Source organism: Podarcis cretensis (assembly GCF_951804945.1).
Source record: "Podarcis cretensis genome assembly, chromosome: 5".
Taxonomy (NCBI): domain Eukaryota; kingdom Metazoa; phylum Chordata; class Lepidosauria; order Squamata; family Lacertidae; genus Podarcis; species Podarcis cretensis.
In genome coordinates this window covers 87,282,990-87,299,722 of record NC_137174.1, presented here as the reverse complement: position 1 = coordinate 87,299,722, position 16,733 = coordinate 87,282,990, and the positions used below count along the sequence as shown (strand labels likewise).

At 42.4% G+C, this 16,733-nt stretch overlaps 1 protein-coding gene across 8 annotated transcripts in view; it reads left to right on the top strand.

Moving 5' to 3' along the window:
* Nucleotides 1-16,733, top strand: part of TNIK (TRAF2 and NCK interacting kinase) — a 291,721-nt gene that overhangs the window by 207,686 nt on the left and 67,302 nt on the right. For 6 of the 8 annotated variants that reach the window (XR_013839361.1, XM_079977594.1, XM_079977600.1 and 3 more), the window contains exon 13: nt 15,410-15,520. Coding sequence is in view for 7 of the 8 variants with exons in the window: in XM_079977594.1 (XP_079833720.1) it covers nt 15,410-15,520 (111 nt within the window). In the remaining variant the exon portion in view is untranslated. The remainder of the gene's footprint in view (nt 1-15,409; nt 15,521-16,733) is intronic. The other 2 variants (XM_079977596.1, XM_079977599.1) reach the window with 1 other exon arrangement.

The following is a 16,733-nucleotide window of genomic DNA, read 5'->3' as shown; positions in this document are numbered from 1 at the left end:
CATCTGGGCTGCAAGGAGTGGACTCTCAGGAGAACTGGAACTGACTAGCCTCAAGGCAAAATCTGGATTTACCGTTTGGTCCCATTTCTTCCCTATCACCTTCTCCTCTGCTTTGTCTTGAGGCTTAGGTGGGCTGGCTGCCAAGCTTTAGCTGACCAAAGTGCTTCTCAAGACTATACTTTATGAACTAGTCATCTTCAATTCCCATACAAGTTTACTACCAGGCTGGATAGAGCAAAAACATTCCCCTGCTTTTTGAATAGGTGGAACTGGATGCTAACCGTCACAGTCAGGTGACTTCACCAAGGCTCTGTGAGTGCCTAAATATTTACAAAATTTGTCAGGGAATAAATTTAATGCTTCTGGTCACCAGCTTTCAGGTGTTTGTTGTTTACATATAATAGGAAACCTCTGATGACTTAAAACTGATAAAGAGTTTGGTGTGCCTGGAAAAGCTTGATTACAGCATTTTTAAAAACTGGTTATCTCCCAACCCCCGTGCTTTATATCATCTGGCTCCATGCTTCTAGAAACCCTGAGAGAGCTGTCTCAAACTCTGCTTTCAAAGAGTGCCGGGCTGCTTCCTAATGTGATAAGTTACCCCTTAATAAAGTCATGGAGGGAGCCAATATCCTGATGCTCACAGCTGGTGATAAAACCTGATGTCGTCTTCCAGCAGGCAGTGCAGTCAGCAGAAGAATGGGGTGGATTGGTTCCATGCTAAGCCGGCAATGCATAAGAGTTCTTCACTTGAGGCATTATCCATGAAAAAGTGGTCCGTGGTCCTCAGGTGTTGTTAGCCTCTGAACTCCCATCAGCCACAGCCAGCGCGACCAATGGATGGGACTGATAGGAGTTGTAGTCCAGCAATATCTGAAGGGCCACCGGTTCATCTTTGTGGCTTAAGGTCTCTGAGCAACATTATCATGCGTCTTGCTCATATATATTCCCCAGCTCACATGAATTTGTTGTAGAGAAGCCAAAAGCTATCCAGACCCAAAGTTGCTGGCTTAGCATCTGGTAGTATATCTTGCCCTTTCAGCTGGTGTTTTTAGCATCAGCAAATGTCTCCTCCAGGAAGCTGGTGGTTTTCTAAAGAGGCTGAATCTGAGCATGACAGTGAAAGGGTCATAGTCAGATGAATAATTTGGCAGTCTGGTTGCAGTTGTCTGAAAGCTCTGTAAGTAGTAAATAATTTTCACAAGAGCAGCTCTTCCAGAGTGGATGATGAAGGAGTGCTTGCAGATTTCACATTTGTGGCATGCAAGATAGGAAGGGCTGGAACTGAGCAAGTGCAGAGAGAATTGTAGAGGACTGAAAAAAATGGAAGCCTGAAGGTATTTCCTAGTGGAAAGACTTTTGAAATAGAAAACTATGCACTGGTCTATGGCTACGTTCCAACAAATCTAATATGTGTGCGTGAAGGAAGGATGCACACAACAGAGGATTCCTTTGAGGATTTCCCCCTCCATTTCTGAAGGAAAAACCTCTTTATGCTTATATTTTAATATATTAATTGTAAAATGGGTTGCTTTTTCAGCATATGGTGACTATCTCAAAGAAAAGGTCAGCATTCAAGGTTTCCAGCCCCGACACCCCTTCTCAAATGTTATTTCTACATTGATCTTGGCAACTCTCTGGAAGTACTCAAGAGACCACTGATAATACTCAGGTCACAGTTTAACAATCTATGCAGTATAAAGTAAATTAGGTTGAGCTAAAACTGGCTAGCCCATTTAGTGGACAATTTCTTTCCTATGAATAAATGCTATCATATATATATATATATATATATATATATATATATATATATACACACACACACATCTGAAGTCCTGCTTCATTTGCACAGTAAGGAAAAGCAAGGCCTACTTAGCGATGGTGCCATCTCTGTCTTATTTTAACTCCCATGATATGTCCATGTAGTTGAACAGATTTGGTGTCACTGAGGACAAATACACCTAACTCAGCACTGCCCTCCTTCTGAATTAGATGTGTTTGGCCTCATTGTCTCCCATGGAACCAAATTTACTGTCTCTGCCTCATTGTTACTAGGAAGGAGTGCTATTTTTAAACAAATAGTGACTGCAGAACTCAACCTAGTGCAAAAAAGAGGAAGGTCTTATAGGAAAACAGCAGCAAACCAGTACCAAAAAAATGTAATAGTTTTGAGGTCTTTTACCAAAAGGTTTGGAAATGCTTGTTCCCAGTTTTTTAGCTTGGTCCCCTCAAAATAGTTTTGAAAATCGTACTAAGAATACATGGAAATAATATTTATGGAAACTGACTTAAATTTCTTGGGTTCAACTATCCCTGTTCTATATAGTTCTATGCAGGGAATTGAGTATCCATGCACTGGTTTTTTTAGTGATTGTCGAATTTTTGTTTTTAAAAAGTCAGATTGTATTTTATTTTGCTCATTGCCATATTCAGTTTCCTAATTCTGCAGCCTTATGTTGCTATAAACACTTACTCCTCTCCATTGGTATGATTTACTACATTAGTTAACATCTCAGTGGGGAATTGCATATCACTGATGTACAGGCAGCCCATACCCCATTAGGTCTATAATGAAAGGTGCATTAAAACGGCAAACATGGTTCCAGAAAGCCAGGAGACGCCCCAGTGCTAGCAGGGGAGGAGCTGGAAACAGCTCCGTTGTTTCCATGAACTTCTGCAGTGAATGATTGAAGCTGTTGCCTATTCAGTTCTTTCTCTGTTTTATTGTTTGTGAGAGTCAGGGCCGGCCGACCCTTTAGGCAAGGTGAGTTGACTGCCTCAGGCAGCAGGATCCACATGGGCAGCAGATCCAGCCTCCAAGGAATGTATTGGCCACTGCTGTGGTGTCAGCAACAGCTGCGACAAGGTCCTTGGAAGGCGAATCTGCCACCTCCTTGGCAGCCCCTAGCCCTAATGCCGCTTCTACGGTGGCCTCTTTGCAAACAGGAGGAGCTGCTGGTCTCTTCCTACCCTTGCGCCCGATGTAGATCTGTATTCTCCACTAGTTCCTGAGGTGGATAGCTTCACTCGGCCCTTCTTCCCTGGCGGGGAGACCATTTTGTGGTTTGCCTCAGTTGCCAAAATGTGGTGCCAGTGTGGTGTAGTGGTTAAGAGCAGTAGACTCGTAATCTGGGGAACCGGGTTCGCGTCTCCGCTCCTCCACATGCAGCTGCTGGGTGACCTTGGGCTAGTCACACTTCTCTGAAGTCTCTCAGTCTCACTCACCTCACAGAGTGTTTGTTGTGGGGGAGGAAGGGAAAGGAGAATGTTAGCCGCTTTGAGACTCCTTTGGGTAGTGATAAAGCGGGATATCAAATCCAAACTACTACTCCTCCTCCCCTTCTTCTTCTTCTTCTTCTTCTTCTTCTTCTTCTTCTTCTTCTGGCCCTGCTGAGAATATCAGCCTTTGGTGTCTGAGATCATCTCTCCATGTTGGGAGCGGGGAAGCAATATATGCTTCATTGCACTCAAGTAGAACAAAAGTGACTTTGGTGCCATTTGGAAAGCATACAGGAAGGAGCATCCTTGGGCCGCATAACTCGGTGTCATGTATACTGGCTGGCAACACCTCCAGGGTTTCAGATAGGAGTCTCTCCCCACATGGAGATGTGGGGAAACGGTGCTTCTGCACATGCAGATTACAGTGGTACCTTGGTTTACAACCATAATCCGTTCCGGAGTTCTGGTTGTAATCCAAAACAGGTTGTAACCCAAGGCACACTTTCGCCAATGGGGCCTCCCCCCTAAAAAAAAAAAAATGGGTTGTAATCCAAAAAAAAGGGACATGCACTTCCGGGTTTGATGTAGTTGTAGTCCAAAACTGTTATAATCCAAAACGGTTGCAAACCAAGGTACCACTGTATAGGCTCTGCTACTCAACTATGACCCTTCCTTAACCCTTCAAGAATACTGATCAGATTTATACATTGAATTATTAAGCAATTGGTTGCGTAATCATCTGCCTCTTAGTTAATTAATCTACTTAATTTGAAGATATTTGCATATTACCAAAAAGAGACCTCATCAGGTATCTTTTTTATTTTTAGCAAGCTTACAGTTTAATAAACAAAAGCAGCCTCTCACTGTTGCAAGATAAGGCATTCCTTTCCATTTCCTATTACAGTAACACATTGAAACCAGAATATTCTCCAAACAGTCAAATGTGCCTTTAACTCTCAGACTCCGAGACTGAAATTGCTTCTTCCACGCAATTAATCTAACAGACTAATTAAAGCTGGCAGCCTGAGCAATGATGGATAGGATATGCAGGCTTTGCTAGAATCTGCTCTCAGGCCATTACATACGCCCATGAAGATCTCAACAGAGCTATGCCCAGGGTAGCCTTGGTGAGAGGTAGTATTTTCATGAGGGCGCCATATTGTGCAGGCCCCACCATCTGATCCCATAAGAAGATTCCCAGTTCACCAGATTGCAATTCCTTCTTGCTGCTGCTGCTTGTTGCCATTGTCTGCTGGTTTTCTTGGTAGACAGACTGATAAAGCCCTCCTTACTATCAGGTTGTCTCCCCGATCTTGCCTTTCTGCTGTTTTACAGAGCTTTCTCTATGTAACTTAAATATATTGAGCTTTAGTTATATCTACTCCGATCTTCATTTATACTGTGTCTAGTTTAATCCCAGACACAAGAATGGCCAAAGCAGATTCCATGAGATTTTGTTTTGAACTGAGCCCTCCACATTGCAACTCACTTTTGAAGGATGCTGTAAACAGCTTCTGGATCTTTTTTGTGGTGGTATTCTGCTCTATGTGGCAGCCGTAAAGGGCAGAGGATTTCAGCACACGATTCCTTTACCTCAAGAACCACCTCTCCCCATATAAACCATCCAAGACTCTGCATTCATTATACTGGCTTTATTTACTTATTACATTTTTATTCTGCTCTTCCTTCCAAGAGGGAGCCAGTGTGGTGTAGTGGTTAAGAGCAGTAGACTCGTAATCTGGTGAACTGGGTTCATGTCTCCGCTCCTCCACATGCAACTGCTGGGTGACCTTGGGCTAGTCATACTTCTCTGAAGTCTCTCAGCCTCACTCACCTCACAGAGTGTTTGTTGTGGGGGAGGAAGGGAAATGAGAATGTTAGTCGCTTTGAGACTCCTTCGGGTAGTGATAAAGCGGGATATCAAATCCAAACTCTTCAAATCCAAGAGTTCAGGACGCACACATGGTGTAGGTGTCCTCTCTTTATCCTCCCATAAGCCTTGTTTGTGGGCTGTGTCCAGAGATTGTGCTATGGTCACCCAGAAAACTTTGTGTCTGGTGCGAAGTTTGAATCTGAGTCATGCTGCTGTAAGCTCAGCCCTCTAACCCAGGAATAGGCCCTCCAGGTGTTGTTGGGCTTACAGCTCCCTTCATCTCTGGCCATTGGCCATGCTGGCTGGGGGACACTTAAGTTGGCTATCCCTGCTCAGACTATTACACAGCAGTGCCTCTCTTAAGAGAGGTGAAGAACACACTGTGGTGTGCTTTTATGTAACTAGAACTGTAAAGCTTGTGCTATTGGCCCAGGGGTGAAATAACTGGGATCCCTGGAAGTTGCCTGAAAAAACTCCCTGTATTGGTGAGGGCACCACTGCTTGACATCAAATACATTTCTCTTGGGGACAGGGAACTGTTCAGAGCCCTAAATGGAATTGGGTCGCACATGTATTCATATGTAAATATGTGTTCAGATGCAAATTTCACAGCAGCCTGATTATTATGCACCTTCTGGAACTTGCATAATGAGTATTTCTTAATGACAGGATCAATCCCTTGGTGTCAAAGAGATATACAATTCTAGATTATTAATTTTTTTAAGCATTTAACTCTTGCTAAAGCCAAAGCCTTAATTAAAGTTTAAAAAGCAGTTCCTACTGGGAAACAAAATGCTCAATCTTAATTGGAGGGGTTCTCTTTGCAGGGGGATAATTAACCTATGAGCAGAGTTAAATTCAGATGGAGTCGCTTTAGTGAATTTACACAACCCAGTTTTTCCATTTTCTCCAGAGTGAGTCCTGGGGAGTTTGCACTATACTTGTGGTCTAGATAGAAGTGGGTCATCTAGAAATGGGAAGATTTGAAAAGATGTATTAGTAGTCCAAGATGGCATAGCAACTTGAGCCTGGTATGCTAAAATAGGCTGACTGTGATGTTGCTTCTTGGAAAAGCAGTGTATAAATCTACCTTCAACACATTGTTACAGCAGATTGCAGCATATCCTTGCTCAGGTGTGATTCCCAAATGAACACAGGATTGCTAGTATAAAATGGTGGAGAAGTTCTTCAAAGAGTTAAAAAGTTGTTGTGTTACGCTGTCAAACAAAAAAATTAAATCATTGTCAAAACTGTGATCAGAACAACCCACAGGCAAACTTGGCTCACCAGTGGAGATCATGCTTGGTTCCTCACCAGCTCCTGAGTTGTAATGGTGGGGGCACAATGTAAGTTCTTTGTGATGGAGAATCACATTGGCTCCCTCTCTTTCAATGGCAGAAGAAGATGATATTTTTACATTGTGCTTTTGACCTAGGTGGAAACTGGTTGTTGATGAGATCTTATGATGTGGTCTTGTTTGGTTTTGCTATTGCTCCTGTTGAATTGCACTATAATTTTTTTCTGACTGTTGTGTAGTTCATGGTAATAACTCATATTTAATCTGTGTTTTATTTTATTATAATTGATGGCATGATTGTTAGTAGCCTTGAGGGACCTATAGAAATGGAAAGGTGGGCTAGAGTATTTTAGTAAATAATTGAACAGTGCTGAGTCCATCCCCTTAAAAAATATCTAGGATAAAATTGTTTTTCCCCAACCAGTTTCCTAAAGGCAAGAGGGATGTGGAGTGGCATCTGGGGCAAGGAGTTCCATAATGATGGTGCAACACCAACCCAAGCATGATCTCCAAGCAGCTGATGGTGGAGAAAGATCCATTAACCTCAGTGAGAGAATTTTGGTGGGGATGGTTGGAGGACAGCATGTGTTGGGAGCCAATGGATTAATTTTTCCAAACCGCGGCTACTGAGGGCTACTAAGTCTCCCTTAGTAGTTCTAACTTGCATGGCTCGGTTAATTTTACAGTTCCCAAGGGAGTCTAGCTTACTACTGAACTGCTGCTCATTAGAATTCCTTTTTAGCAGTCCCCTGGAGGCTTGTGGCTTCAAATGGCATTCCTCATCAATATTTAAGACCTGTCATTGCGAAGGTGGCAGAAAGAAGCTCACTTTGTGGCTTGGAAGAAGAAAGTGAAATGGTTTTGGAGGGGTAGAGAGACCTTGTCCTGAAGCATCACCTGTGAAGTTGGATAAACAAACCTGATAATGAATTGGTGGTCTTGCTTCCAATTTATAATAGAGCTGTGTTCTGTGAACATAACCCAGTAGGCCCAGGAAAACCAAGGGAAATCAGGACATTGTTTTCACAGAGACACAAAGGAGAAAAATTGAGACAGGAGATGCTAGAAAATTCAGGAGGAATGGTAGTTTCACCCTCAGAGAGTTACAGTTCCCACAATTTTTTTTTTTTTGGGGGGGGAAGCCCTCTGCTTTAAATGTGCAGTGGATGTGTTTGAAATGTTTGGTGCAGATCTGTCTTCTGTGTCACGAGTTTTAACTCAGGAATTGTGGTGGGAGAGGACAAGCACTTCTCAGTTATCTCGGGAAGATAAAATAATTCCATCTCAATGGAAATGGCTATCACTGATGAAGGTGAAAGAGAAGTGCATGCATTTGTTTGTATTTGCATGCATGTGTATGTTTACAGTGTGCGTTTATATGTCTATTCCTTCTCATAGAAATGGCCATAGACATGCAATACAACTGTAACCACAAATCAACAAGCTCAGAAATACAGGGGAGATAGGGTTGTGTGTATGAAACTAGCAAGTGGATCAGCCTTGAGCTGTGTTTTGGTCAGTTACATATGATAGTTATCCACGGAATGTGAATTTAGCCACGAATTTCCAATTTCCACCCCCAGTTTTGGTTGCAGTAGTATTTCATGTTTACACCGTTTCTTTTCTGCTTGTAATCCAGTTTACACATCAGCCGTAATCTTCAGGGGTCATCCCTTGCCAGTTGCAGAACCCAAGCAGCCAGTGAAGCCACAGAGCTAATTCTTTTTTAAGTCCTAGAAGAAAATTAGCCATTACTTTGGTTAACAGTCAGTCTGATGTGACCTGACGCGTGACTGCCGTACTAGCTTGGGAGGGAAGTGTTTGGTCCTGATCTTTCACGCTAGACGAGCATATCGAAATTGGCTTTAGCATTTTGAAAAGGCCAAAGAGTTTATTTATATTTTATGCTGCAGATGTGCTATTAAGCAGGAAAGGATAAACACTGTGCGTGGAACCCTCTGGAAATGCATCTGCAGTTTGCTGAACAGCTAAGGACAGAGAGAGCTGCTTTACAGCGATTTCGGAATATTCTTGAGTTTCTAAAGCTTTTCAGATCACCCTATGACCTGAACAGATGGTAGAGAGCTGGAAACTTGATCGCTGGCTTTGCTGTGCTTTTCCGCTGATACCACTTTATAAATAAACCAGCAAACACTGGCAGGTAGTGCTACAATTCCCACAGTGGATTGTAATCCCCCGTTTTATGTAGCTCTGGGAATTGCAGCTCTGTGAGGGTCATAGGAGGTGTGCAAACAATTCTCAGCACCCTTAATAAACTGCCATTCCCAGGATTCTTTGGGATAAGCCATGACTGTTTAAAGTGGCATGATACTGTTTTGAATTTATATGTGCCCTCGGCCTCTGGGAGCACAGCCAGACATGTCACGGAAGTTTGGTGTCAAAGCTAGGCCATGGGCAGCATTCTAGAGTGATTCAGGAGCTGGGAACCTAGAGTCAGGGATCAGAAGGCATATCAGGGGGCAGGACTGTAAAATAAGCCACAAATCTGAAATGAAGAGCAAGACCAGAAATGGAAAACAGGCCAAAGCTCAGGCAGGGCTGCTTACTCAAGCGAAGTTCCCGTGAAACAGGAAGCCCTTGTGTTCCAAAGAGACACTTGCTCTTTAGGGCAAGAGTCATAGGTCAGTGCTAGAGCATGTGTTTTATGCAGGAGATCCCAGGTTCAGTTTATGGCATTTCCAGGTAGGGCTAAGAGGGACACCTATCTGAAACCCTGGAGAGTCGCTACAACCATCTGCACTGCAGTCTTGGAATAAAATATTTGTAAAAATAGCAAACATTACATATCACCGCACTATTATGTTACACCGTTATAAGCTCTTTTACAATTTGGGAGGGGCAAAATGGGAAAGCGACATCTCAGGAACTAATAATATTTATGTTGATGGTTGCAGGGTAATAAAAATAGAAAAACTGCAGAGTCCTTGAGACATCGAGTTCTTGGAACAATGAGCTGTGGCAAATCGGCATGGCAGAAAAATTGACAAACTAACTTAAGTTAGTTAAAAATAAAGCCAATATATTTGATTTTTCTTAAAGTATGGCAAGATTTTATCTCATATACAAATTAGGGATGTATTTAACACTATCAAAGCTTTTCATCAGATTATAGAAAAGAGATTAAGTTGATGAAGTAAAATGGAAATTTCCAGGATGCTTTGTTGTTGTTGTTGTTTAGTCGTTTAGTCGTGTCCGACTCTTCGTGACCCCATGGACCAGAGAACGCCAGGCACTCCTGTCCTCCACTGCCCCCCGCAGCTTGGTCAGACTCATGCTGGTAACCTCGAAAACACTATCCAACCATCTCGTCCTCTGTCACCCCCTTCTCCTTGTGCCCTCCATCTTTCCCAACATCAGGGTCTTCTCTTAAATATACGCTTACCTACCTATATGTAAAAAAGGAAAAAGTGTTTAGAGCATTTTACCTTCTGACAGTAATTACGATGTAACTCTTTGTTGTTGTTTGTTTTTGTATTATTATTATTATTGGATGGGGGAGGGGGAGAAAGAAGGATTCATTCCTGCCAGCTCCAGGTAGGGATGGAAAAAAAGTTGTCCTGTGAAACCCTGGAAACCTAATGACAGACATTATAGACAACACCAGAGGACCAGTGATCTAACTCAGTGTAAGGCAAATTCCTATGCTATCACTGACTGATGAAGGCCTCAGATAAGTACCTCTGGAAATTGTGTTTCTTGAGGTGTCAGCATTGTGTTTAGTTAGGGAAGGGGATACAACCGTTGTCAATGTGACAGTGGAATTGTTACCGATAAGGAAGGGTTGCATCCAGAAGAAATTTCCCTTTGCAAGTAATTAAGAACAGCAGCAATTACAATAGAGGGTTGAAGGTAGCAATGCAGAAAGAGGACAGGCAGAACGAAAGCGGGGAAATACTGCAATTCAAGGACGTGAAGAAGAAGAAGAAGAAGAAGAAGAAGAAGAAGAAGAAGAAGAAGAAGAAGAAGAAGAAGAAGAAGAAGAAGAAGATTTTATTCATACCCTGCCCATCTGGCTGGGCTTCCCCAGCCAATCTAGGTGGCTTACAGCATATCTAAAAACATAATAAAAGATGAGCAAAAAGATGAGCAATTCTCATTTAATAGCACACACCTTAATAGTTGACTACCCTCTGCACTTGCACCATTAATAACCAGAAAACCAGATGGACATTTGTTCTGATTCAGCAGTAAACCACAGGTTTCCCCAGCGAAAGCAGCAGGGCAAAAGAAAAACCTCTCAGACCCATGCCTAGAAATTGCTGGACAAACGCAAGTGTGGATGATCCCAGAGACTCATTGGCAGAGATAGCCCTGTAAAGCCCTGGCATCTGTGTCTCTGCTTCTGTTTTTCCACAACTACTGCCGTCTGGTGGCCAGTGTGTCATAGTGTCTGCAAAACATAGCTTGTTTATACAGAGGCTGTGGTGGGGTTGAAAGTTTATATATATATGCAGTAAAAATGACAAGTCTAGATTAATTGCACATGGGGTATAATTGTTTTGGTCCATGTGAATAATAATAATAATAATAATAATAATAATAATAATAATAATAATAGAACATTTTTGCAATATGGCTCCCTTCAGAGTCAGAACAACATTTGATCTCTTGGGATATGTACCTAAATACTCCTGCAGCTTCTTTTCTCTTTCTCATCATAATTAGGTAAACTGCACAAAAGGTAAGCAGGGCCCAAAGGTAGAAAGGCCAGGTCAGATTATTTGTCTGTGTAGCCCAGAATTGCCTGTTCTGACTGGTAGCAGCTCTCCGGAGACCCACCTTCCCCACCCTACCCTGTCCCTGTAGTTGTAGCCCTGTAGTTCCCTACCCTGGGTCTCTAAGATCATCTGCTACCAGACCCTTTTTAAGTGGGAATGCCAGGACTTGAGACCTTCTGTTCATAGACCTTGTGCTCGGCCACTGAACTATAGCCTATTAGGCGGTGGCAAAGAGCTAAATGAGAATGAGCAGAGATTGTGAATACTACCTGGCTGAGATACCTGTACTACAGTGTTGTGGAAGTCTGGCACTCTTCCAGTTCTACCTCCATTGTCTGAGGCAGCATGGAGATTGTAGGAGGCTAGAATGCTAATGCATTCATGCTGCTGCTTGTTGGCTTCTCATAAGCATCTGGCTGTCCCACTGTGAGACCAGGACACTGGACTAGATGGGCTTCTTGCTATTCTTACCAGTTTCGCTTGCTTTTAATCAGGATAGTGTGGGCAGAGTCTGGGCAAGAACTGAGGTTCTCCTAGGCACTGTCCCTGCAAAGAGATGCCTTACATTTTAGGGCTTTTCTGCAGGATGAGAAAATATTTCAGTGGGGTAATTCCCTTAAAATGCTTACCTGTAGTGGAACACCATGCTCTTCCTTCATGGATCGAACTGGGGTAACCTTGTTTAAACTTCAGCACTCAAAATATAAGGCAAGAGCCTGGCTTTGCACAGTGGATGAAGTATATAGCTGCTGAACAAATAGTAAATCAATAAACTGAAAGGTTAACGAAATAGCAGGACAGTAAGAAAGGGATGGAACAGATAGCTTGCTCCTCTTTGCAACGTTTAGTTTTCTTAAAAAATAACATGAACTATGGGCTCATGAAGTGCCTGACACTGAAGGTCAGGATGTTGCAGCGCTATCTTCACAACAGAAGTGTAGCTTTGTTCGAACCCCACCAAAACCAAGTAATAAAGGTGCAGGCATTCCACTAGAAGCAGATTTTGCTACGAGGGCAGTAAATTTTTCAAAGTGAAGGGTGAGCGTCGCAATAGAAAACCGGTGAAATACTCAACAGTGGAGCGGTGAAAACACGATCAAAATATGGTTGGCGTAATACATTTTTAGCTAAAATGGCATGCAGTGAAAGCCAGCCAGCCGGCTCTGTGTTTCTGATGTTTGCCAGACTGCTTAATGCCACTACTAATGAAGGATTTTACACATCTTCATTTCTCTTTCAAGACACACAGGCCCAATTGTAGACACATCTCATCCATGGCTGCAATCAATACTGAGTATGCTTTGCACCGTGGACCCAAGTGGCATGTAATTATGAGACTGTATTGATTTCCCCGCAAAGAGGTTGCTAGCGTACAAAATAGCAGCTTGACTTTCAAATGACTGGACCAGCAGCCTTTTCTTTCCCTGAGAAAATTAACATGGTTTGGTGAAAGCTCCAAATTCTGTGCAGGGTCTTGAAATCGCATTGTAGCAACACTGTAAGAAGTGGGTCACTCTCCCCTGTTATAAATCTTTGCCACTCCTGATTATTTTATGTGCAGCCCATTTGGCTGCCCGGGAAAAATATTTGGGACCCAATCCAGACAGCTGCATGGGGAATTGGCTCTGCCCAGCTGGGCGTCAGTGCCCCTTCCTCGTGCTGAAAGGGGAATTGGAGATACCATATGTCTGCCTTTGGTCCCTCGCATGCATATGTTAGAATACAGCCATCTATGCATTTAACAATGTAAATCGGTATTGGAATTAGTATGGCTTACTTTAAAAAAAGCTTTAAAGAGCTGACGTGGTGTAGCTAAGAGACTGAACTCCCTAGTTTGAACCTGTCCTCTTCCGTCACGAATTCAGTAGCCCTAGACCCTCCATCCGCATTAGGAGAATAATAATTACCAATGTTATGCATATGTCCTGTTAAAAAATGAGTTGTCAAAGTATGGCTATTCCACAGTAAATGTCTAGTGTGGAAGTTGGCTGCAATGAGTTTCTTGTGCAAAAGTATCCTTCTGTGCTGAACCCAGGCATCTCTCTACCAAGCGAGTCCTGCGTTTGATGTAAACACAATTCTTCAGCTTTTTATCACTCCAATATATTAGCTGTCTCTCAGGCCATGTGACGGTGCAAAATTATGTGCTATTCCCAGTCACTTTTCCTCAAAGAGCTGAGCTATGCGACCTGTTTTAATTTAACAACAACAACAACATTTTTATTATTTATACCCTGCCCATCTGGCTGGGTTTCCCCAGCCACTCTGGGTGGGTTACAACATATCTAAAAATATAATAAAAACATCAGTCCTTAAAAACTTCCCTAAACAGGGCTGCCTTCCAATGTCTTCTCAAAGTTGGATAGTTTTACCTGTATGTGTATGCTCATTGGAATTTGGTAGAAATGGTCAAGAAATGTTCCTTGAAATTGGTGAGGATATTTATAGCAAGAGTAATAAAAAGAAATTGTTATTTAGGGGAACTGAATTTAAGTCTAAATTATATTCCGGAAACGTGGGAAATTTCAAGGGGTCAAAAAAATTGGATGTACCATGCTATATTAGAAGCAAAAAACTTGTTTTGATGAGTTGGAAGAGCCGCAAAAAGATTCCATTGAGCACATGGATTGATAATATGGACAGATTAGCTACATATGAACGAATTGCATGTCGACGCAAAATAAAAATGGATAAATATGAAGAAATCTGGAATGAATATTTAAGCGATAAGGCGGATAGTGGTGGGAAGTAGGGGGAGGAGAGAGAGGTGGAAAATATTGTTTAAAAAGGTGTAGTCATAGGTATATCAATTCAAATCTGCATTGTCAAATTGTGTTACTATTGTTATTATGGCTTTTGTTGTATGTGTCTCTTGCAGCTGATGTTTATATTGAAAAAATGATGAAAGAAATTTTTTTTAAAACCAAAAAAACTGGATAATTTGTTCTGTGTACATTATTATTATATTCAGAGAGGGGTGTTGTTGTTTATTTTATTTTTTACATGCCCTCCACCTATGGGTCCCAGGGTCCAACAATTTAAAATGCAGTTTAAAACCATTAAAAAAACTTACAACCACAGAAAATAGGGTTATATTTGCTCTACTGACCCTTTCATGCTATTTTAAATCTATCTATGTCTATTTCTGATGGAATCTCCAGGTTCAGAATCAGCATGCTGGTTCAGATACCGGATGCTGGTGAGCCATAGCAGGAAAGGCGAGGTTCCCTTTGTGTCCTGCCTGTGAGTTGTGGAGAAGCATCTCGTTTGCCAGTTTGGGAAACAAGATGCGGAATTAAACACAACTTTCAGTATAATTCAGCAAAGATATTGTTAGCTTTGGTCCAAGTAGTACTGGGTGACACCCAACACAGAGCAAATCTGTTTCAGTCACACTAACAAACTTGTACGTTTGAAACAGATTTTATATATGCATATACAGTGGTGCCGTGGTTCTCGAACTTAATCCATTCCGGGAGTCTGTTAGATTCCCGAAACCATTCAAAAACCAAGGCACAGCTTCTGATTGGCTGCAGGAGCTTCCTACACTCAAGCAGAAGCTGCGTTGGTCGTTCGGCTTCCGAAAAACATTTGGAAACCGGAACATTTACTTCCAGGTTTGCAGTGTTCGGGAGCCGATTTGTTTGGCAACTAAGCCGTTCAGGAACCAAGGTTTGACTGTAGTTTTAATGCTGTTAATGTTTAGTTGCTTTTTAATTCCTGGTTTTCTCCCTCCATGTTTCTTTAACAGTTATTGTTTTTAATCTGTAACCTGCCTTGAGTCCCATATGGGGGAAAAGGTGGGGTATAAATAAATACATAATAATAATTGCTAAAAACCAAGTTGTGTCATAAGGGTCTTCTGACAGTGGGTGGCCCAGAGGTGACATCTGCACCCAAATTGTTCCACACTTACTGAATTTGCTCTGTGTCTAGGCTTAATGGCATACAGGACTGTTTCATTACCTTTACATCTGTTCAGCAGCTGGTGTGGTTTAGTCCCTCTTGTTCTCTGCAACAGGGTGGCATGATGTATCTTTTCACCGCATTAGACAGAATAGGTGGGTTTGCTGGCGAAATCGTGGCAAGTTGGTGCCTCTGACATTGTACAGCCATGGGCCAAATTACCTTGTGAGACCGCTTCCTGACCCGGTGTGCTGCTTGTTCCCATGAGATCTTATATTTGTACTGGCAAACAACTTAAGCCTTTGCCTTTTTTTCTCCTTTTTTCTTTTTGTTTTGTTCCTCCCCTGCCTCCGCCCCTCTCCCACATTTCTACAGCAGCAAAGGAGGGAAAAGGAATTAAGGAAACAGCAAGAGAGGGAGCAGCGACGGCATTATGAGGAGCAAATGCGCCGAGAAGAGGAGAGGAGGCGTGCCGAGCATGAACAGGTAACCCGCATCTCCTCCAGGATGAATCTGCTTTTTATGGATGAACCTGCTGATTTCCAAGCTTGGAACCCAGTTTTGTCCATGTGCGTTCGTCCAATATCAAGCTGCTGTTACTTGCAGTTCCCTGTCATGTGCGTTGTCATCGAACACATGCTTCTGAGCATCATTGCATTTTTAGGTGTACCCTTAAAACACCATGCCTGCATCCCCCTACGAATCTAATATTGTTCTTTGATGTGGTTCAAATAAAGGCGTAAATGATGGGTTTGCAATTTGAGTGCTTCACCTCCAGTGCCAATCACCTGAGTGAACCTTTGCAGGTGCTTTGTAAAAAAACATTACCAGCAGCTGCACAGTCTGCTGGGATCTGTACATGTGATGGCTTGCTCAGACATTTGTTTCCAACGTCTTCACTTTCACTTCCAGCTGGCATTTCAGAGTCACCGCTGATTCAAAATAAGCATTAAAGTGGCTTAATGACTCTGCCCTTGGAAATTTAAGAAACCGTGTTTCATTCATTACACTTGTGTGCTCTGTTGCTTTCACTGCCAAACTCTCAGTCACTTGTTCTGTGTTGATTCCTGTCCATTATGTGACTCGCCAGCTCACTAACTAATGCAATAAGGCTGGATATCTTCTTCTCACAACCACTTCCTCTCTGCAAAAAAAAAAAAAAAAGTTGTTGATTTGTCTCTGGATGCTTTCTAGCTTTCAGTGGGGAATATGTTTAGAATTGACTCAGGTATCTATAATGGACTCTTCAGTTTATCATTACTGGAATGTGCTGCAGTGAGCCTCAGGCTCACACACTCTCCTCTTCCAGCATAACCACAGAGAGGAGAACAGCAGATTTTGCTTTCATGTTTGATTAACTACTGTTTAGTGTTACACCCTGAGCTAAACTTGTTAATCTTAACTATGGTTTGTTTGAAACGAGCCACCTTCACAACCCACGGTTTGCAGCTGGCTTGTTTCAAACAAAACATAGTTAAGATGTACCACAGTTAATTTGGATGAAATGGCAAGCTGTGCTTACTCCAAAATAGAAGCAAAAGGTGCCAAACTCTTTGCGGTCGTGATAGATAGTGGGGTGTGTGCCAGGCGTGGAACCTCTTTCCTGATACAGACATCACTGCAGCTTACCTGCAACTGGTGTTGGGCAGGGTGGTAGCAAAGTTAGGAGTGTACAGGTGTACTGATGGCAGTGAAAGAT